Genomic DNA, 22,539 nt, shown 5'->3' on the forward strand with positions numbered 1-22,539 from the left:
TGCATTGGCCTCTCAAAGTGCTAGGATTACAGATGTGAACAACCATGCCTGACCTCTCCTTTTCTTTTAAAGAGAATTCTCTTTTCATTTTGTGGATGCAGTATAATAACATCTTTCTACAGTTTTTTTTTAAGTTTTCTTCTGCTTCTTTGTCCTGTTTTTCCCAAGTCCCTTTTTTCTTTCTTTCTTTTCTCTCTCTCTCTTTCTTCTGTTTCAGCATATAGTATTATAGGCTTTTCTTGGCTGACTGTTGATATTTTAAAGTGCTGATTGGAAGGTATGTGTGTAAATGTGTTTGTGTGTATGCATGTGGATAGCAGGTTAGAGTGGGGGCTTTGCTGTCTGGAGTGGTGAATAGCTGAGAATCTATTTTAATTGGAGAACCACTAGATATCAGTAACTCTAGGTCTTGTTAGCTGTTCAGTTTTAAGAAAGAGCAATCCTCCTTCTCCTACCTGTTGGGGTATGTTTATTTTTTCAAAGGTGATAGTTGTGGCAGGGGTTGGGGTGGGGAGGTTGGAGGGGTGGATATAGTATGAATTTTGTGACAAGCCTTTTAAGCCAGGGGAAGGAAAGTAGGTGAGGAGGTGAGCAGGCTCACCACCATTCAGATATTTATTGTCCAGGCTTAATCTTCCTGGTTGTGGTGTGGTAACTGATCCCTGCCCTTAGCTGTGCTTGGTGTCCAGGATCCTTAGCGTCTCTAGCCTCTCCAGAGGCTGTCTCCTATAGTATTGTCTTGTGCAGTAGTGGAACAGGGCAGTTGCTTGGGCAAGTATAGAGGGGATCTGGTGGACTACCTGTTCATTACATAAACTTTCAACCAAACCTTTTGCATTTTGCCCCACCATACACTTCCATCTGGTTACCTGGTAGCTGGTACCTTCAGTTGCTTAGTCATTGTTTAGAGACGGGATCTCACCATGCTGCCCAGGCCCATCTCATCTCAAAGCGCTGGCCTCAAGTGATCCTCCTGCATTGGCCTCTCAAAGTGCTAGGATTACAGACGTGAACAACCATGCCTGGCTCTGGCTTGCTTCTCATTGCCACTCTCCCCCACCATGCACCCCTTCTGCAGGCTTACATTTTAGCTTTCTTTGGCTTGCTGAGTCAGTTACAACATATCCATACTCTTTCCAGCTTCCAAAATGTTACAAAATGTTAAATTTTTTTGTTAGTTGATATCTTCTATTCTATTCTCATTATTCTTGTGAATTTATACTTTCTAAAGTTCTTTGTTGTCATTTAGTGGGATTTTGGAAAAGAGTAGAGTTGAATATTTGTGTTCAATCTGCCAGGTTTAATGAGAAGGGAGATTATTTATTATAGGAAATAAATGTTAGCTTTTCATAGATATTTATTGATGTTTGCTGTTTCTTAGATTGTTAGCATTGAAGAATATGTAAAAGATGGATTTTTCAATCCTCAAGAAGTTTGCAGTCCAGTTAAGGAAATAAGATAGGAAATAGTCAAAGAATGATAAGAGGCAGCATATAATTACTATGAAAATGAATGGCATGAGCTATTCAAGCAATATGAAATCTGAACTATGTAGTATAAAATCAGACATAATCAGTCTTATTTATTGTTAATCTGTGATTACAATGAAAGTATTTTTCACTTCTCTTTTTAGTGTGTGACTATCTGCTTTGATCTTTTAATCACCTTTCTCAACCTCGTTCCTTTTTTCTGACAGAACCCCATTCAGTTTCCTTCCTTTGTGTTTCAAGATAGGCAAGCCTCAGCACAGGTGGTGAATGATGATGGTCTGATGAATGCGGTAATTCCAATCTTGTCAATGTTTGGTTACCAGTGAACAGTAGACATATCCTGTAGTTCTGGCCAGTTATACCTGAGGAAAAACCTGTTTGGGATATGGAAACTGGAAAGATTTTCCTGCTGTTATGAAGATATACAGATATGCATGGAAGGAAAGAGTCCCCATCTTCTTGGTCTTGTGTGTCTTCCTGTTGTATCTAGAACTGTAGCCAATCCTCTTGCAGCCATTAGGGGACAAATCTGAGGACAAAAGCTCCTTATTGATAGTAGTAAAGCAGCAACATAGAACTTGGACACTTGATGACCTTGTGAGCTTCTGAATTAAACTAACGTAGAGTCATCCTACTTCTAGATTGCTTTGTATGTGAGATAATAAATACTTATTATTAAAGCCATTTTTAATTTTGGGTTTTCTGTTGTTTGCAACCCAAAGCATAGTACTTGGCTAAATTATGGCACTGCTTTAACCTACCCTCTAGTGCCGCCATGCAAAGAGACAATACCAAAATGATATTTTGTGAAAGTAGTGCTGTTTAGCAATGCTTGTCAGGGATCTCAACTTAACTAAATTTGTAAGGAGTTACTTGTAATTTTTTTCACACATATCATTAAATCATTTTAAGTTTTTTTCTCCTTCTCAAACATTTGGATTGATAACTTTTAATAGTGTTTCCTAATTTAGTTATAAAATCGTGTAGTAAACAGTAGGAATCTGAATTATTCCTTATTTTTCTTATAATTTGTTGCAATAAGAAATAAAGTCATCTAGTTCATCCTCCACTTGATATAGTAATCTCTTCTAGTTTTCTAGACAAGTGAGAAAATAATAACAGTGGAGGGAGTAGTTGTTGTTTTCATTTGCTGAGTGCTGTGTTAGGTGTTTCTATATATCATAGCATTTAATCCTTATAGCATCATTGTAGATTAGTTATTGTTACTGCCTTCGCTTTTTAGGTGGAGAAAGATTTAGAGTAAATTACTTGCTTGAGATGTCAGTAAATGTGTTAAACTTCTAATGTGCTTGAAATGTAGTGTGCTTCTGAAAAAAAGTGTGTTGAATGAATGAATATACGTATACATGAATAGAGCCTAAGATTACATCATTTTAGAAGCCACTCTATACTGCCAGCTTTTTAAATTGACTTTGTAATCAACTAAATGAATTCCATAAGACTTTTTTTTTATATGAATTATATCTATTGAATCAGATCACACCTATTTCTTATACTGGTGCAATTGCTCTTTTTAATTTAAATGCTGGACTTTACAGTTATCATTGTTATATTTGTTATTATGTGGAATTTCATCTATGTTATATTATGTGGTCTTTCATCTATGTTAATCCTTCTAATTTGTGTTATGTGCAAATTTGATAATTATGCATTCTTTGTTTTGAAGTCAGTGATGAAAATGTTGGACAGGAAAGGGCCAGAGCATACTGGTATACTGTCACCATTTCTACACGCTCTCCTAAACCATCTCACTAATTATTTAGTATAGAATTTTCCCCAAGATTCACATTAAGATTTACAGCCTGCAGTGTTTTAAATATACTTTCTTTTGTGAAAATTGGGTCAATATTTGCAAGTCTCTAGGAACCTTACCAATTCTTCGCAGTTCTTCATAGATAAGCAGAAATATTTCTGTGATCACATTTGCAAGGTCTTTTGGTTCTCTCGAGTGTAATTTCCCTGGGCCTGTTGACTTGAAATCATTTGAAGTATCTAGATTTGTTCTTAATCTTCCTTTGATTTTTTTTCGTCTTAATCATTTTATTTTAGATTTTTGTATTTTGAAGATCATTTTCCTCAATAAAGAAGGAAGGTGGAAAAAATACAGAGTTGAATAGTTTTGCTTTCTCTTTTATATCCATTGACAATATCCACCCTGTCATTTGTCACCTTTCAGACTCTATTGCATAGCTCAGTTACTGCCTACTCAACACTCCTGATGATACCATCCCCAGTCAGATATAAACACACCACCCTTACACAGTACTGGGCCACAGACCTTAAGGTTCATAGATTTAACATTCACATGTTTTTTGTTTTTGTTTTGGCTTTCAGATTATTTATCTCCTGGTCATCAAAGATTTCCTTTTTCTGTTTACCCAAAGGGAACAGGAGTCATTCTGTGTATTGGAAAATGTGACCATATTTGGTGAGGGTGGAGGGGTACAAAATATTGTGCAAATGACGGATATTTACTGCCTTCTTGACTGTAGACTGAAGGAGGCAAGGACTTTGACATTTTCCCCAACGCCTATCTGTATTTCCAGTGCCTGTCACATAGTACATGCTCAATAGATATTGATTGAACTAATTAAAATTGTCCTTATCTACTGTCAAACTATAACAACCTAGAAGCGGATATTCTTGCTGAATGAGAACATCAAGAAGACAGGAAGGGAGCCGAAGATATCTCTGTCAAGTCATCCTCTGTGTCTGTCATGTGTCCCACATGTGTGGTCCTAAATACCACTGTCTCACAGTTGGCCTCTTACCAGGACCTAAGCCCTGTGGAGACAGCAACTTGCAGAGCCCCATTTGAGGGGTGGGCAAGATGGAATCACTCTGCTTAAGGAAGGTCTTCCCTATTCATGCTTTTGAAGCAGGAAGAAATGGGACTATCATTCACTAGTCTAATCTTACTGCTAAAATTAGACTGAGTGCTCCATCTCCAAACCTATAGGGCCATGGTGTGGTGTCTGTCACACAGGCCAAAAGTTGTTCTTCCCAAGGTCCGGGCAGTGGAAGCAGTATAAACACCGATCAATGAACTCATCTGAATTTTAAAAGGATGAAGAAAATTGTTCCTCTCCCCTGGAGGAACTTTACAAATGACCTTGACAAAGAAACCTCTCAAAACCTATAGAACCAATTTTTTTTTTACAACCCTTTTTTATTCCCTTTTCTATGTCCTCCTTTTCCTCCTCCTCCTTCTTCTATTTATTTTCTCACTTTCCTTTGCTCTCTCTTTTTTTTTTCTTCCAACTTTTATTTTAGGTTCAGGGAGTATATGTGCAGGATTATCACATGGGTAAATTGTGTGTTGCTGGGGTTTGATGTACAAATGATTTCACCAGGTAGTGAGCATGGTACTTGAACATTCACATTTTAATAATTCATGGGAAAGCTGCAAATGTCTATGATATTAGACAGTTGTAATAGTAAAACTATAATCTTCCTCATAAGATTATTGTAAGGATTAAGATATTATATGAAAAAAGCTTGCATGCAAGGTTGATACTTGGAAGAATATAACAAGTAAGTTAGGCTACCCAGGCATTCAGCATAGGCACTGTGAATGGAAAAATCAACACGCAACATGTTTTCTCTTATACTCTCACTCAACAACAATAGTCACCAACACAGAAGACTTCTGTTACCAAATGTGTGTGAGTTGCTCCCCATATTTCAAGCAAGCAATCAGTTCAGCAGACCCTAGCTTAGGTATCTTCCAGTTGAATTCAATTCTGATGCTATATACCTAGAAATAGCCTCGGAAACCACAGTTTGAGAGTCAAGTGCCACAAGACCACACCCTTCCCTCCCACCAGTCACATGTCCAGGCCCTTGAAACTTCTGACCAACCAGCTTCAAGTTGGAGTTCCCACAGCTCCCTTTTTGGGCTCGATTAATTTGCTGGAATGGCTCACAGAACTCAGGGAGACAATTTACCAGTTCTTTATAAAGGATATTACAAGGGATACAGCTGAAGAGATGCATAAGGTGAGCTATGAGGAAATGAGTGCAGAGCTTCCATGCCCTCCTTGGAGACACCACCCTTCAGGAACCTCCATATGATCAGCTCTCTGGAAGCTCTCCAAATTCTGTCCTCTTGGGCCTCTTATGGAGACTTCATTGGATAGGCATGATGGAAGCATGGACAACCATGTCAAAATGTGATTGGACAAAACAGGTATGGTCTAATAGTAACAGACTGAGTGGAGAAACCCCAACAAGGCCTGTCTATTCAGATTCTTATTGGCCTCTCCATGTATCATGTCTTCCTCCAGGGTATGGGGCAGGACCCCTTCTGGAATGAGGATCTTATGACCCACAATGGGTTTGGAGTCCTGCCGTTGGCAGGTTCGGAGGGCAGGAGGACAGAGAGAGGTTCTGTTTCCTGAGGTCTGCTTTGGACACTGAAAGTGCCCCAGCATTGTAACAAAAGACTAACAAGGGCCATGGGAGTTATGGTCAAGGAACTGTGGACAAAGACCAATGTATATATATTATATATATGTAATATTTATATAATCATAATATCACAGACACCATCAGTTAATAGTTTCTAATGCATTAGATTCAAAACGTTTCTGAGATATATCCTTTGTGTTATTGGTTTTGTATTTTTGATATTTGGTAAGCAGAGTGAGGTGAGTTACTCTTAACTACCCTATGGGGTAGATATTATTTATCTTCAAGATACAAGTAATTCTCAGTTTATGGCCTGCAATCATTGGGCCACCTGTTAATGTTAGGTAGCTTTCTGTAGATTCTTTGATATTTTCTATGTAGACAATCAAGTAATCTGTGAAGACAATTTTATTTTTTTCTAGTCTTTGCCTCGCCCACCCTCTCTCCCTTCTTTCCTTCCTTTTTTAATCTTATTGCCCTGGCTAGGGCCTCCAGTATGAAGCTGAGTAAGAGTGGTGAGATCAGACATCCTTACCTTCTTCCCAATATTAGAGAATGGTCTTTCACCACTTAAGTATGATGTTAAATGTAGGTGTTTTGTAGATTCCTGCTATCAGGTTGAGAAAGTTAATTTCTATTTTTTAGTTTGCTGAGAGTTTTTATAATGAATAAATGTTCAATTTTGTCAAATGATTGTCTTTAAATCTACCATCTTGCTATTTTTGTCTATTTGTCCATCTGTTTTCCCTCTTTCTTTTGGTTTAATTAAATATTTTTTATGATTCCATCTTTTTTCTTTTGCTGGCTTATTATACCTCTTGGTTTTTTATTTTTTATTTTTTTAGTGGTTGCTTTATGGTTCAGAGTATATATCTTTAACATCACAGTCTCTCTTCAAGTAATGTTATATAATTCACTTCACATATAAGAACCTTTTAACAGTATACTTCCAGGTCCTCTCTTAGGGTCTTTTTACTATGGTTGCTATACATTTTACTTCTGCATATGTTATCAACCCCATTTGTTTTCATTATTTTTGCTTTAAATTGTGTTATTTTTGAAAGAGATTGTAAAAATAAGAAAAAATATTTATATTTACATATATATCTGTACGTGCCATTTTCAATGCTCTTCATTCGTTTGTGTAGAACCCGGTTTCTGTCAGGTATCCCTTTTCTATCAACTTGAAGTACTTCTTTAAACATTTCTTCTAGCACACCTTTCTGCTGGTGATGGATTCTATCAGCTTTTTTATGTTTAAAAATATCTTTGTTTTGCCTTATTTAAAAAAAAAACTTTCTCTGGGGATAGAATTTTAGGTTGCATTTTCTGTCGTTTTCAAATACTTCCAACATGTTGTCCACTGTCTTCTGGCTTGGATTGTTTCTCACAAGAAGTCTTCTGTCATTCTTATCTTTGTTTCTTGGTACTTCATGTGTCTTTTTTCTTCCTGTTTTTAAGATTTTTTTCTTTATTTATTTTAAGTAATTTTACTGTAATATACATTAGTATAGCTTTCTTCATTTTTCTTGTCCTTTGAACTTCTTGGATCTATGGTTTTATCATTTTTCTCAAATTTAGAAAATCTTTGGCCATTAAGTTTTTCAAATTATTTTTCTCTCATGGAGTCCAGTTACATGTATTTTATATTGTTTTCATTTGGCCCATGACTTGTTGATCTTGGTTAATTTATTTTCAACTTATTTTTCTCTGTGTGTTTCATTTTGGATAGTTTCTACTGCTATTTCCATAGGTTTACTAATCTTTTCTTCTGCATTGTCTTATCTGCTATTAATCCCATCTAGTGCATATTTTAATTTCAGACACTCTTTTTAAATTCTATTAATTTAATATTTTAAAATATCTTTTATGTCTTTTCTTCTAATGTGCTTATATTTTCTTCTACCTTCTTGAATACATGGAACACATAATAATAACTGTTCTTAATATCCTCATTAATTCCATTATTCCTATCATATCTGGGTCTATTTCTGTTGATTGGTTTATCTCATTGCAAATCATATTATTCTGCTTTTTTGCATGCATGGCAATTATCTTTTGGATACCAGACATTGTGAAATTTACTTTATTGGGTACTGAATATTTTTAAATTTCTTTAAATTTTTTTAGCTTTATTCTGAAACACAGTTTAGTTGGGAACAGTTTGATCCTTTTGAGTCTTTCTTTTTTCTGATGGAGTCTCACTCTGTTGCCCAGGCCAGAGTGCAGTTAAACAATCTCGGCTCACTGCAAGCTTCGCCTCCTGGGTTCACGCCATTCTCCTGCCTCAGCCTCCCGAGTAGCTGGGACTACAGGCGCCCACCACCACGCCCAGCTAATTTTTTGTATTTTTAGTAGAGACGGGGTTTCACCGTGTTAGCCAGGATGGTCTCGATCTCCTGACCTCGTGATCCGCCCGCCTCGGCTCCCAAAGTGCTGGGATTGCAGGCGTGAGCCACCGTGTCTGGCCTTGAGTCTTTCTTTTAACCTTTCTTGCTTAGGACCAGAACAGCCTTTGGTTCAGGGCTAATTTTTTCCTACAAAGAGCAATACTTTGGAATATTCTAGCTGATACCCAGTGTATTCCAAGGTTTTTCCACTCTGACTTATGGTCACATGAACCATTTCTAGCCTTGTGTGATCTCCGGGAATTATTCTACCTGTTCTTTTTCTGACCACGGGTACTTCTCTCACATGCATGTGTGGAGGAGTCCTTTGCTGAAGACTCAAAAGGAAAAGCCTGCAGATCTCTAGCATTCTCTCTCAGCGTATTCCTCTCCTCTCAGTGCAACTAGCCCTTCACCACGCAGCCCTCTCCTCTCTGGTATTCTCTGATCCATGAATTCTGATAGCCTTGACATCTACAAATTCTCAACTCTGTTTCCTTAGTGTTAATTTTTCTTAAAACATCACAACAGATTAGTAGTGGGCAATAAATTTAAAAGTGGTTTATTTTCAAACATGAACCTCTGGCTTCCTTTCTTAAACTTTTATTACTGTTATAACACTGCCTAAAAGAGCTTTCACACTGGATCTGATGGCATCAATTAAATTTTTCTTATAAATGAAAGTGTTTTGGTAGTGATTTTAAATTTATGTTTGGTAAATACATGTTCAATATGGTCTGATTGGTTTTTTTTTTTTTGAGAAGGAGTCTCACTCTGTTGCCCAGGCTGGAGTGCAGTAGCACAATCTCAGCTCACTGCAACCTCCACCTCCCGGGTTCAAGTGATCTCCTGCCTCTGCCTCACAAGTAGTTGGGATTACAGGCACCTGCCACCACGCCCAGCTAATTTTTTTGTACTTTTAGTAGAGACAGAGTTTCACTTTGTTGGCCAGGCTGGTCTCAAACTTCTGACCTCAGGTGATGCGCCCACCTCAGCCTCCCAAAGTGCTGGGATTACAGGCGTGAGCCACTGCGCCTGGCTGGTCTAATTGTTTTAAGCTTAATAGTTATTGTTTAGTTCTTAGATGATGTAAAAATTTTAGGAGTATCAAAAGTTTTTGCTGCATCATTCTTTACCAAATTTTCAGAATTGTGCAGAACAAGGAATATAAAAATGCCCTAGAAATTTTTTTAGTGCTCTACTCTTATAATCTATGTTTTCTATGCATATATGAGGGCATTTTTATATTTCTGTCCTTTAAAATTATTTCTAGGTTGATTTTTTGGGGATGTATAAAGTACCAAAAATGTGTTTAATGTAGCTGGTCACATCTGCTAACATTTTAATTATTTGATTTTTAAATTTTGAATAAAAATAATATATGATATTTGGTGTTGATATTTATATTCTATATAAATATTCGGCTATAATGTTATCACATATTCCTATGGTTCCTATCAAATGAAAAAATTCCCACGATTCTGTTCCCAATTCTTTTTGGATGATACTCTGAAAGGTAACAATTGCCTTGGTAAAAATTAAAACATATATTAAAAGTTCAGTCTCATTTTTCATTTACTCTGTAGTCTGTGGTTTCAGTGTTACATTTTTAAAATTCAGATTTTTAGTTTTCAATACTTTACACTATCATTGACAAACATGTACAATTTTTCATATACAATAAGAATATCTTATGAACACTGTTCTTTTTATTTTTAATATTATTTTACATTCTCATTCTTTATATTTTCCATTTCAGGAGTGTTTGCAACATAGACAAAATACATACTCTTTTTCAGTAAAATAAAATAACCTGATTAGTGGGAGTTTTTTGTTTATTTTATGATTTACATAATTTTGTATGCAGTATTCTTAATAATTTCCTACTTGTATGTGTTTGGAAAATTAATTACCACTACTAAATCACTGTCTTCTCTAGTTCATATGTTTAAGTTTGGGTAGGTGAGTGGGAATTTTTGTGGTAATGGGATAATCCTTTAGTGATGAAAAATGTAATACCTCCCCCGTCTCTTTTGTATAGTATCAAAGGTGTAGAATCTGGGACAAGTTGCATGAAGAGCATATCAATGCAGGACGTACAGTTCAGGTAAGGCTATTATATTTTTTCTGCTAAATCAGTATGAAAAAGACAGTCTTAAGACAATTTTGCTAAAATATTACCTTTGCAACTGAACCCTTTTATATACATTTGTTACTATTTCCTTAAGGATACATTTTTAGCAGAAATTGCTGAATCACATGCCATACATATTTTTAAAGTTTTGTTTTATTACCAAATTTTCCTCCAGAAATGATACACAGACTTACACTCTCACAAGCAATGCATTTTTAAAAATCCTTTAACATTGGTATTACTCATTTCTTAAATTTTTGCTAATTGATAGATTAAAATTGTGCCACTTTGTTATTTTAATCTGGATTTGTAAATGCTTTGAAGGGTGAACTTTTTTTCACGCTGCCTGGACAGTAATTTTTTTCTTGTTAATTGCCTGTTAATATATTTGTATATATTATATTATGTTGATGTCTTTTGTGAGAGCTCCTTATAATTTGAAAGATATTGATCTTCTGTCTGTAATTAGTATTGCAAATATTCTTTGCAAGTTATTTACTTTTTAAAAAATAATATGTGTACATGGTTTTAAAAGCCAAATACAGATAGATGGCTTATAATATCCTATATTCTCCACCTACAAGTCCTCCTACTTGGAAGAAACCATTGTTAATCCTTTTGGCCTTTCTTCCTGAAATTTATCTCTTTATTACTAAATAACATGTGTAGACTGATATTTCTTGATTAATCAGGTTTAGATTTTTTTTTCTTATGGTAGGTGAAGCTCTAGCTTCCCACCTTGCTCTCCTACTTCCCTTCCCCTATATAATTACATATATTACAATTTTTGGTTAAATTAATATAATATAAACTCATCATATGGATTATGGAGATACTGTTTTCTGATAAGTCAAATAGTGAAATACAGTACCACCTTTTACTTTTTAAAAAGTTAATAATTGCCTCATTTTTTAGTTGCCTGGCTTTCTGTGTATCTGCGGTTAATTTTCTCTAAATGTTCCACATCTGTGTCACATACTATCAGTATTATTTCTTTTTCTTTCCGTTTTTTTTTTTTTTTTTTTGGGACAGAGTCTCACTCTGTTGCCACGGCTGGAGTGCAATAGTGCAATCTCGGCTCACTGCAACCTGTGCCTCCTGGGTTCAAGCAGTTCTCCTGCCTCAGCCTCCTGAGTATCTGGGACTACAGGCGCCTACCACGCCTGGCTAATTTTTGTATTTTTAGTTGAGATAGGGTCTCACCATATTGGCCAGTCTGTCCTCAAACTTTTGACCTTGTGATCTGCCTGCCTTGGCCTCCCATAGTGCTGGGATTACAGCCATGAGCTACCGCACTTGGCCAATAATATTTCTTATATGCTCAAATATATCAGTTCCATTCTTTATTTTAAAGATTTTCTTCTGAACTCTTCTTCCCCCCACTTCCTATGTGGACTTTCAAGACTTGTTGTGCAACTCCTGTTCTGGGACTTTCCTTGGCTGCTTTTCTGTGTTTACATCTCTATTTTCCTAGGCATTATGCCCTCCTCATTTTTGGTTTATTCTGTTGTTTTATTGGAGTAGTCTTGCAGTAGCCCTCTAATTAAGGGTACTTTGGAGATAAATATAAGTAATTGTATTTCTTTTTTTTTTTTTTTTTTTTTTTTTTTTTTTTTTTTTTTTTTTTTTTTTTTTTTGTTGAGACAGAGTCTCGCTCTGTCGCCCAGGCTGGAGTACAGTGGCCGGATCTCGGCTCACTGCAAGCTCCGCCTCCCGGGTTCACGCCATTCTCCTGCCTCAGCCTCCCGAGTAGCTGGGACTACAGACGCTCACCACCTCGCCCAGCTATTTTTTTGTATTTTTTACTAGAAACGGGGTTTCACCGGGTTAGCCAGGATGGTCTTGATCTCCTGACCTCGTGATCCGCCCGTCTCGGCCTCCCAAAGTGCTGGGATTACAGGCTTGAGCCACTGCGCCCGGCCAGTAATTGTATTTCTTAAAAAAATGGGTTTATTTTCTCCTGATATGTGATTGCTGATTTCACTAGATATAGAATTCTAGTGGGAATTCTCTTTCAATATTCAAGCCTTTCTATCTTTTTTTTGTTTATACTTAAAAAAGCTAGTATGATATCATTTCCCAGTTTTTTGTTTTGTTTTGTTTTTTGTTTTTTGAGATGGAGTCTCACTCTGTCGCCCAGGCTGGAGTGCAATGACACAATCTCCGCTCACTGCAATCTCCACCTCCTGGGTTCAAGCGATTCTCCTGCCTCAGCCTCCTGAGTAGCTGGGACTACAGGTGCATGCCACCACACCCAGCTAATTTTTGTATTTTTAGTAGAGACGGGGTTTCACTGTGTTGGCCAGAATGGTCTCAATCTCTTGACCTTGTGATCCGCCCACCTCAGCCTCCCAAAGTGCTGGGATTGCAAGCATGACCTACCACTCCCAGCTGATTTCCCAGTCTTTGTATAGGTCCTGGTTTTGTTTGTTTTGTTTTTTCCCTCTTTGGGAGCTTTTGTGATTAGTTCATCCCTGGTATTCTGAAATTTGATGATGATGTCATTGTGTTGGACTGTTTCTTTCTAAAAATTCATGTTCTTTAGTTCTGGGTAATTTTCTTAGATTTTTCTTTGGTCATTTATTCTTCTGTGTCTTCTCATTTTGCTTTTTTTTTTTTTTTTTTCTTTAATTCTAAAGGTCAGCAAACTGATTCAGAGGCTATGTCTGGCCTCTGTCCATCCCGTTTGCTTACACATTTCTTTGGCTGCTTTCACACTGTAACAGCAGAGTTAAGCAGTTGCAACAGAGACTGTATGGACTACGAAGCCTAAGCCATCTACTCTCTGATTCTTTGCAGAAAAAATTTGGCAGTCCCTGTTCTGTTGGGTGTTGGAACTCTTGGGTTGCTTGTCTGATTTTCACTCTATTTTCTGAAAGATTTCCTCAGCTTTCTCTGTAACTTTTTCCTTTGAATTCTTTTTTTCTGCTATTATGATATTTAGTTTACAAGAGCTTTTTCTTGTTCTCTTTTCCTTTCTTGATAGCATTTTGTCTATGGGTGTAATAGGTTTTTTTGTTTGCTTGTTTTTCTGAGATATTAAAAACTAGATTGCTTGTCTTCTGGTGGACTTCACTTAAGGGTGCTTGGGCAAACTGGCATTTTCCTTAGGGATACCTCCAAATATCAGTATATGGAGGTTGTTCTTATTTAGTTTTCTGAAGAAGAATTCTCATTTTCCCCCTACGGCAGGTAGGTGCTCATCTTACAAAGTTATAGAGGAAGATTAGATAAAGACTTTTGGGCTTTCTTCAGTACAGGCTTTTTAGCCCTGTGCCTGGTGTTTCTGAATCTAGAGTCAGTTGCTCCAAAGAATACATCTGTGGTCCTCTTGAATTCAGAAAGGTTATTATAGCTGCAGTATAGTGATTAAATTGTGATAAAATGAAATGAATTCAAGAGATCATTAGGAAGGGTTACAGAGGTCCAAGAAATAGATGTTAGTAGCTTAGAGATAGTGGAGATGAAGGAAAACAGATTGATTAGAGATTTAGATTGAAATTTGACTTATCTCTCTATAGCTGTATTTAATGCTTGCTAACTAGATTATAGGCCTAACAAGTAGAGACTATGTCTCCACTATTTGTATATTCTGCAGCACCTGGTGCCCAGCAAGATTTGGTGTCTATTGAATGCTACTGAGCATGTTAATGATTTAATGAGATTATTATGACTTAGATTTCTTACCATCTTCACTATTTAATCTATCATTTAAAAATCACATGATTTGGTTGAGACATTGGCTGTGGTCAAAGTATTTGTTTACTGATTTTTAAAATTTGCATGTATATTTACTGTATTGACCTCCATCTGGCATAAAAGATTTATGGGTGCCATTAGAGTAGTAAGATCGAAGCTATTGTTAGATATAGGTATTTGGTGAGTTTTATTTATATCTGCTCTGAATTTTGTGTATAGATTTCTACTTTGCTAGTTAGTGTAAAAGTTACTTTGGGACAAATAATCTCATCAACAATTATCACAGATTTTCTAGATTTATCATTAGATTTACATAGTAAGAGCTATATTGTCACATTCATTATGGTGTCTTGATAAAAAGAAGTTCTCAATTTAAAAATAGTTTAAATTATCAATCTTTTATGGTTCCTACTTTGGTGGCTTGTTCAAGAAATCCTCTCTTGGAGGATTCAAGAAGATATTTCTTTATATATTTAATTGAGTGTTTTAAATATTTTGCTTTTAACATTCAAGTCTTTAATCCATCTGGAATTGGTGGTATGAGATAGACATCAATAAAATTTTGTTTTATTCCATCTTGAAAAATCACTTGTATGTCACTATTACCTGATTTCTGTGGTGCTACTTCTGAGGCATATTATAATTCCAGAGTTGCATGTAATTCCATATGTCTCTGATCTTTATTTTCTATTCCATTTGTCAGTCTATTCTGCACCAAATTCCACATACTATCTTAATTATGACAGTTTTAAGATAAAGCTTGATATCTGTACAATACTTCCACAGTATGCTTCCTTTTCAGGAGTGTTTTGGCTATACTTGGCTCTTTATTCCTCCACATGAAATTTAGAATCAGCTTTTTAAAGTCCATACACAGTCTTGTTGGGAAGTTGGGAGTTGCCTTGGTAGAGGAAATTGACATCTTTACAATATCTAGTTTTCCTACCTGTGAATATGGGATATTCTTGCATTTGTATTTATCTTCTTCAATATTCTGGAATATTTATAGTTTTTTGCATACAGGTTGTGGTAGACTGTATTTTCTGAAGATACCCACAAAAATATCTCCCATTCCACATGGCCTTTTACATTATGACCTTGCTACTTCCCCACCAATAGGTGGAGTCTAATTCCTCTTCTCTTGAATCTGGACAGAAGTAAAGCTGCTTATTTGTTGACTTGCTAGTTTAATTTAGAACACACTGTAATTACATTATTTTCCCCATTTTTGTCACTTGTCATACAAAAGTACAAAAGGAATATTTTACAAAGCTGCGTCTTCCTCAGCTCTCCTTCCCAAATACTTAATATTTAGTAACAACACTTATTGATAATAGAGGATTCTGAAAAGTACATCACAGTTTCTTTCTTGAAGGAACTTACCTAGACAGGAATTCACAAAACTTAAGTATTTAAACAATAGTTTAAAACCTTAGTAAAAGTTAATATAAGTCAGATATGATTAATTGACAATTGCGTTATAGAGACCAATAAATGATATAGTACCTGCTATCTGGATGCTAGATAAGGGGTATTATCCTCATTTTTCAGATACTAGAAAGCTGAAGAGATTTATTGTTTGTCTAAGTAGTAGTAGGAAACCAGTTTATCTGGCATACTGTCAATGCTCTTAGTTGGCACTTAATAAGAATCTTTAATGAGAACCCATTCTAGTGTTGTATTCTAATGTTTTTATTTTAATCTGGAAACATTTTGAATAATAATTCAGGTGGATAGGGACTCGAGTGCTACACTTAATACCTATATAAGATGCTCATTAGATATTTATTAAATAAATGGACAGAGACCTTTTTCTCTATTGATTTTTACTCTTTTTGGTGGTTTAGTTGATGCTTGTTAAGCTATATATATTCTTTTTGGTGACTTTTGATGTTGAAGTAAGTGTGAAGTCATTATGTTAGTATCAGTGCCTTAAGTATAATAGTTAGGTAATGAAAGTATAGTCCAGATTTATTTTAATTAAATAGCTATGACTCTGGAGCCCTTGGCAATAAATTATATGCTGTCTAGAATGTGTTTACTCTAAGTTATTTAAATGTTTACCAGTGGACTTCTGCTCTGTGTTTGTAAAGAAATCAGATTAATTATTATGATACCAAATGTTTTCTGCTGTACACAATTTGTTCTCAAAATTACATGTTGTAAAAACATATTAAGAATCCTTAAATCAATATTTTAAAAAGGCAAATATATGCATAGCCACTCTTAATCATTAAGTACATATTTAGCCATTTTTCAGAATTTTCAATTAACTTAAAATAATTACTTTTTACAATTATCCATATAGATAAGTATATATTTGAGTATATTTTTTAATCTTTAGACAGAAGTTTTGGGACATTTCTGAAAGAAGGAAAAAAGCCATAAGTAGTTATAACATTTAGTTATAAAACCAAAGAGAACAAAAGAGAGAAGTAGTTTTTAATTTGTTGAAAGTGTAGCCATAGTTAACAGTTTACTATTTGTGCACTGCAAAGCTTGTTAAGTTGATGTATGTTCTTTTTTAAAAACTTATGTCAGTGATTATAGATCCCTTGATTAACTGCTGGATATTTCTGAAAATTTTCAGAATTTGGTACAATGTCTGCTTTTCTGACCTGATTATTAGAAAAGCAGAAGCATTTGAACATTTACTGTGTTCTAGATACTCTTCTAGACACTGGGCATACAACTGTGGCGGTGGCAAGTGGAGAGAGCAGAGAGAGATTTTTAAAAAATAAACAAATATGTAATATGTTAGATGATTATAAATGCCATGAAGAAAAGTAAAGCAAGTTAAAGGGAACAAAGAATCGCAGAAGGTGTTGAGTGTTCTTTTAAATAAATGGTGTTTGTGGAAGGCTTCTGATGACATTTGAGCAGAGATCTAAAGGAAGTGAAGGCATAAACGATGGGGAATAGAATTGCCAGGCAGAGGGACGACTCTGAGGTGAGAGGATGTGGCATAGTCAAGTAATAGTAAGGAGGTCAGTGTGGCTGCTATGAGCAAGGAGAGTACAGGAGATGAAGTCAAAGAGATCAAGAGGGTCAGATCATGGAGAGCCTTGCAGGATATGGTATCTCAGAGTTGGTAGACAGCTTTTGGAAGTTTCAGAGGTTCTTCCACTCTGCATAAATATTTTGAAATTCATTTATGTTGTAATGTGTGTCAGTGTTTAATTCCTTTTTATTATTGAATAGTATTCTATTGTATGGCCTACCACTATACCACTGTTTGGCTATTACTAATAAAGCTGCTATGAACATTTGGGTACAAGTATTTCTGTGGACAAAGGATTTCATTTACTGTGGGTAAATACTTAGGAGTGGAATGGCTAGAACACATAATAGTTTTTTTTTAGGAAACTGCCAAGTTGTTTTCCAAAATGATTATATCATTTTATATTCCCACCAGTTCCTCCATTGTCCTTGCAAACAGTTAATATAGTCAGCCTTTTACATTTTAACCATTCTAATTAAGTCTGTAATGGTATCTCATGATTTTAACCTTCATTTGCTTAATGATTAATGATGTTTCTGTTTTCTTTTGAATTTTGATAAGTTAAAAACAACTTCTCTCTTTTGTTCTCTTTGGTTTTATAACTAAATGTTATAACTACTTATGGCTTTTTTCCTTCTTTTGTGAATTTTTTATTCCATTTTATCTCCTTGCCTTGCTAGCTAATACCTCTGTTATTTTAGTAGTTCCTTTAGGGTCTTTAGTGTACATCTTATCACAGTTTATTTGCAAGTGGTATTATTCTATTTCACATATGTTTACGAAACTTAACAATACACCTCTATTTCTCCTCTACCAGCCTATATGCTGTAATTCTCATATATTTAGCTTTCATACGTAATATACTTCATAACATTTAAATAGGCATTTTTAAAAAGTGATTTAGATATTAAAGAAAAAAATCTTATATATGTACTGGTGTCATTTCCATTTTTAGTGTGCTTAATGCCTTTATGTAGATCCATATTTCCATCTGGTATGATTTTCCTTTTGCTGGAAAGATTTCCTTTAACATTTTTGTTAGAGGGAGTGTGATTCTGCTGTGACGAATACTTTGAGTTTTTGTACATCTGAAAATTTTTTATTTCACCATTGTTTTTAAAAGAAATTTTGCTCTACATACATTGACTTTTTTCTTTCAGTACTTTAAACATGTTCAGCTGTCTTCTCACTTGCATTGTTTCTGATGAGAAATCTCCTTAATTCTTATCATTGTTCCTTTGTATGTAATGTGTCTCATTTCTCTCACTGCTTTTATGATTTTCCTTTAATCACTGGTTTTGGGCACTTTGATTATGATAGGCTTTGGTGGCATTTTCTTCGTGTCTTGTGCTTTGAATTTATTGAGCTTCTTGGACCTCTGGATTTATCGTTTGCATCAAATGTGGAAATTTTTTGGCCATTATTCATATATTTTTCTGTCCCCTCCCTTCCCTTCTCCTTCAAGGGCTCCAATTACACATATGTTAGGTTGCTTGAAGTTATCTGACAACTCATTGATGCTCTTTTAATTCTTTTTGATTTTTTATCTGTGTGTTTTATTTTGGATAGTGTCTGTTGCCATGCCTTTATGTTTATTAGTCTTAGCAGTGGCAGTGTCTAGTCTGACATTAATCCATTCAATGTTTTCTTCATCTCACTCACATATTGTAGTTTTCTTCTCCAGAATTTTGATTTGAGTCTTTTTTATATCTTCTATGTCTCTAATTAACTTTTTGAACACATGAAATACAATTGCAATAACTATTTTAATATCTTTTTCTACTAATGCTAATATCTATGGCAATTCTATGTCAATTTCAATTCAGTGATTATTTTCCTCATTATGGGTGATGTTTCCTTGTTTCTTTGTGTCTAGTGATCTTCGATTGGGTCTCTTTTACTTTGGTAGGTGCTGGATATTTTTATGTTTTTATAAATCTTATATTTATATAAAACAGTGAGCTTTGTTTCTGGAGTGTAGTTAAGTTGCTTTGAAACTGTTTGATCTTTTAGGGTCTTACTCTTATGATCCATTAGGCTTAACTACAGCACTGCTCGGTCTGCGGCTAATTATTTCTCATCATGGGGGCAAAACCTTTTTGAGTGCTCTACTCAATGCCCTGTGAATTAAGAGTTTTCTCATTTTGGCTAGTGGCAACAGGCAATGTCTCCAGTGTTGAGTGAGTGCTGGGTACTATTCCCTCTAACTTGTTCAGGTGGTTCCCTCCCCAGCTTTGGGTAATTTCCTCACATACATGTTCTGATCAGTTCTTTGCCGAATTCTGGTATTTAGTGACCTCTAAATACTGATGTATCACTGATCCCTCTGCATATTTCCAGGGCTCTCTCTCCCTGTGCTGTACTCTCCTCTCCAATTAAGTGAACTGTGCTCACCTTGGAAAGAACCAGAAGTCATCTATTATTGTTTTGAAACTGCAAATATAGTATACTTAACAATTTTCTTCTCTAGGATAAGAAAACATTAGGATTAAGAAACATTTTGTGATCAAAATTTGAAACTAAATGAAAGAGTTGGAAATTGTTACTACTGTAATAATTCACTGAAGAACATTAACTTGGCTTTTATAGAAATCTGATAAAGGCCAGGCGCAGTGGCTCACACGTGTAATGCTGACAGTTTGGGAGGCCAAGGTGGATGGATCTCCTGAGCTCATGAGTTCAAGACCAGCTTGGGCAACATGGTGAAACTGTCTCTACAAAAAATAGCAAAAAATTAGCTAGGCATGGTGGTGTGTGCTCTGTAGTCCAGCTGCTTGGGAGGCTCAGGTGGGAGGATCTCTTGAGTCTGGGAGATTGAGATTGCAGTGAGCCATGATCATGCCACTGTACTTCAGCCTGGGTGACAGCATGAGACCCTGTCTGGAAGGAAGGAAGGAAGGGAGGGAGGTAGGGAGGGACCTGATGAGAGGAAGGGAGGGAAGAAGGAAGGAAGCTACCAGCCTAGCTTTTTCTTCATAATAGTGATAATGTAGAACTTGTTGAGGTCACGGATTTCTGGGATCCACATTAGAGATTCTGATTCAGTAGATTTCAGACCACATTTGGAAAGATACTGCTTTGGAGAAGCTATCCCAGTTCCGTAAGTACATGGATGCACAAAAATAAAATCAGCCATGGAATTTGTAGATGTGAGATGTGACTTTCATGATTTTACTAGGAAACATGTAGAACATTTGAGCTGTCTACTTTTTAATTTTTTAAAAGGGAGATGATTTAAAAGGGAGAAACAGTAGAAAAGAGAGGGAATAAGGAGGAGAGTGGAGAAGCAAATGTAGTAGACTGGTTAGGAGAAAAGAAGAAACAAGGAGAAGCAAAACCGACAGAGAATGGAAAAGAAGATACAAGAGTAGATTCCAAAATTAATGCTATTAGGGTATGAATTGTTTTAGTTTATTGTGAGATTTAGAGGAATTTATAACTTAAATTTTGCCTTAAAATTCTTATGAGCTGATTAATCAAGATTTAGGATCCTTGACCTCTACTCTGATTGGCATAGGTTCTACAGAATCTCAGGGAGGACATTAAATCTAAAACATCATCAGTTGTAAGACACACTGTTATTCTGTATACCTCTAAGAAAGAAAAAAGTACTGCCAGTTAACTATGCACAATGCTTTTTACCATTTATTTTAGGATACTTTCCAATTTTAGAGATGTTAAAATGTGGACAAGATACTGTGTTCTAAAATTGATGAAATACAGTATTTAGAAGGCTTCACCCCCTACCTCGGTCTTTTCCCAATCTATTCTTCCTATTTAGTATGTTCTATTTTCCCAGTATTATTTTTCAGAGACAGCACAAGTCTCCCCTCCTTGAGGAAGCCTACCTAGATCCTTACTGTATGATATGTTTCAGATTTCCTTTGAGCATGTTTCTTCCGCCCCTTTCATTTTGAATATTTCCCCTTAATAGAGAATCAAAGCAAAATAGGAGTTACATAATTCTGCTTTCTCTGCATCATCTGCTAACACTGCACCATCTGCCCCAAGCAGTGGGCCTGAACTTTCTTGTTGTTACTCTACATGTATTTTTTAAGTCCTTTTTATTGTTCTTAACATTTTCTCATCAACCTCCACTCATTCTGGGCTCTTACTTTACTTACAAGATTCTCCTTGTTTTACAAGTCTCTTAAAATTCTGAACTTATCATAGCACACCTTATGCAACAACCATATTGGATTCTTTAGATGCCACTTTCTTTTCTTTCTTATCAGATTAACTTATTTTTTATTTGTTGAGAGGCAGTCTCACTCTTGTCACCCAGGCTGGAGTGCAGTGGCATGATCTTGGGTCACTGCAACCACCACCTCCCGGGTTCAAGTGAGTCTTCTGCCTTAGCCTCCCAAGTAGCTGGGTTTATGGGTGCCCACCAACATGTCCGGATAATTTTTGTATTTTTAATAGAGATGGGGTTTCACCATGTTGACTAGGCTGGTCTCAAACTCCTGACCTCAAGTGATCTGCCCGCCTCGGCCTCCCAAGGTGCTGGGAGTACAGGTGTGAGCTTAACTGTTTTTATAGTGTCAGATTAACTTGTTTGTATAGTGTAAGAATTTTACTTTTTTTTTTTTTGAGATGGAGTCCCGCTCTGTCACCCAGGCTGGAGTGCAGTGGTGTGATCTCAGCTGACTGCAACCTCCACCCGCTGGCTTCAGGCAATTCCCCTGCCGCAGCCTCCCAAGTAGCTGGAATTACAGGCGCATGCCACCACGCCTGGCTAATTTTTTTGTATTTTTAGTAGGGATGGGGTTTCTTCATGTTGTCCAGACTGGTGTCAAACTCCTGACCTCAGGCAATCTGCCTACCTCGGCCTCCCAAAGTGCTGGGGTAATTACAGGCGTGAGCCACCGCGCCTGGCCTAGAATTTTACTTTTTAGAAACTTTATCTCTTTTTCAAAAAACTTTATTACAGTATGATTTCTGCTATGGCATCATACAGCTTTTTTCTTTAAACTTTATCAAATTCTCTTTCCTAAAGAATCGCTAATCCTAGTGTTCCTTCTAATTCTTGTGAACTGAAAGATGGCATCATGGTTTCTCTCTCATGCGTCTCACTTCCACTTCATTATTTTATGCTTGTATGTCAGAATTAATTCCAAAGGAGTAGTTATTTTCATTATTTCTTCCACCTAATGAAACATGGAATGTTTCATATGCTAGTGACTTATACTTTTCTAGGGAAGAATTTTAGTTGGTTTCTTGATAGTTGGGAGATCCATGTTGTTGGACTACTACTTTGCCACTTTGTGGAAAGTATTAAGAAAGCATTCATTCTTTTACCATATTGATTAAATCATATCATATGCCAGGGACCAAACGTGGCCATTAGGATATTTGACAAATAAATTAGACACAATCCTCGTTCTTAGAAACTTT

General features: G+C 36.0%; 1 protein-coding gene across 1 annotated transcript in view; it reads left to right on the top strand.

Annotated features, from left to right (window-relative positions):
• Positions 1 to 22,539, top strand: part of STX17 (syntaxin 17) — a 71,773-nt gene that overhangs the window by 11,988 nt on the left and 37,246 nt on the right. The window contains exon 3 of the mRNA XM_007968594.3: positions 10,350 to 10,415. Within this exon, the coding sequence (XP_007966785.1) occupies positions 10,350 to 10,415 (66 nt within the window). The remainder of the gene's footprint in view (positions 1 to 10,349; positions 10,416 to 22,539) is intronic.

The sequence above is a fragment of the Chlorocebus sabaeus genome, chromosome 12, assembly GCF_047675955.1.
Source record: "Chlorocebus sabaeus isolate Y175 chromosome 12, mChlSab1.0.hap1, whole genome shotgun sequence".
In the NCBI taxonomy this organism is placed as follows: domain Eukaryota; kingdom Metazoa; phylum Chordata; class Mammalia; order Primates; family Cercopithecidae; genus Chlorocebus; species Chlorocebus sabaeus.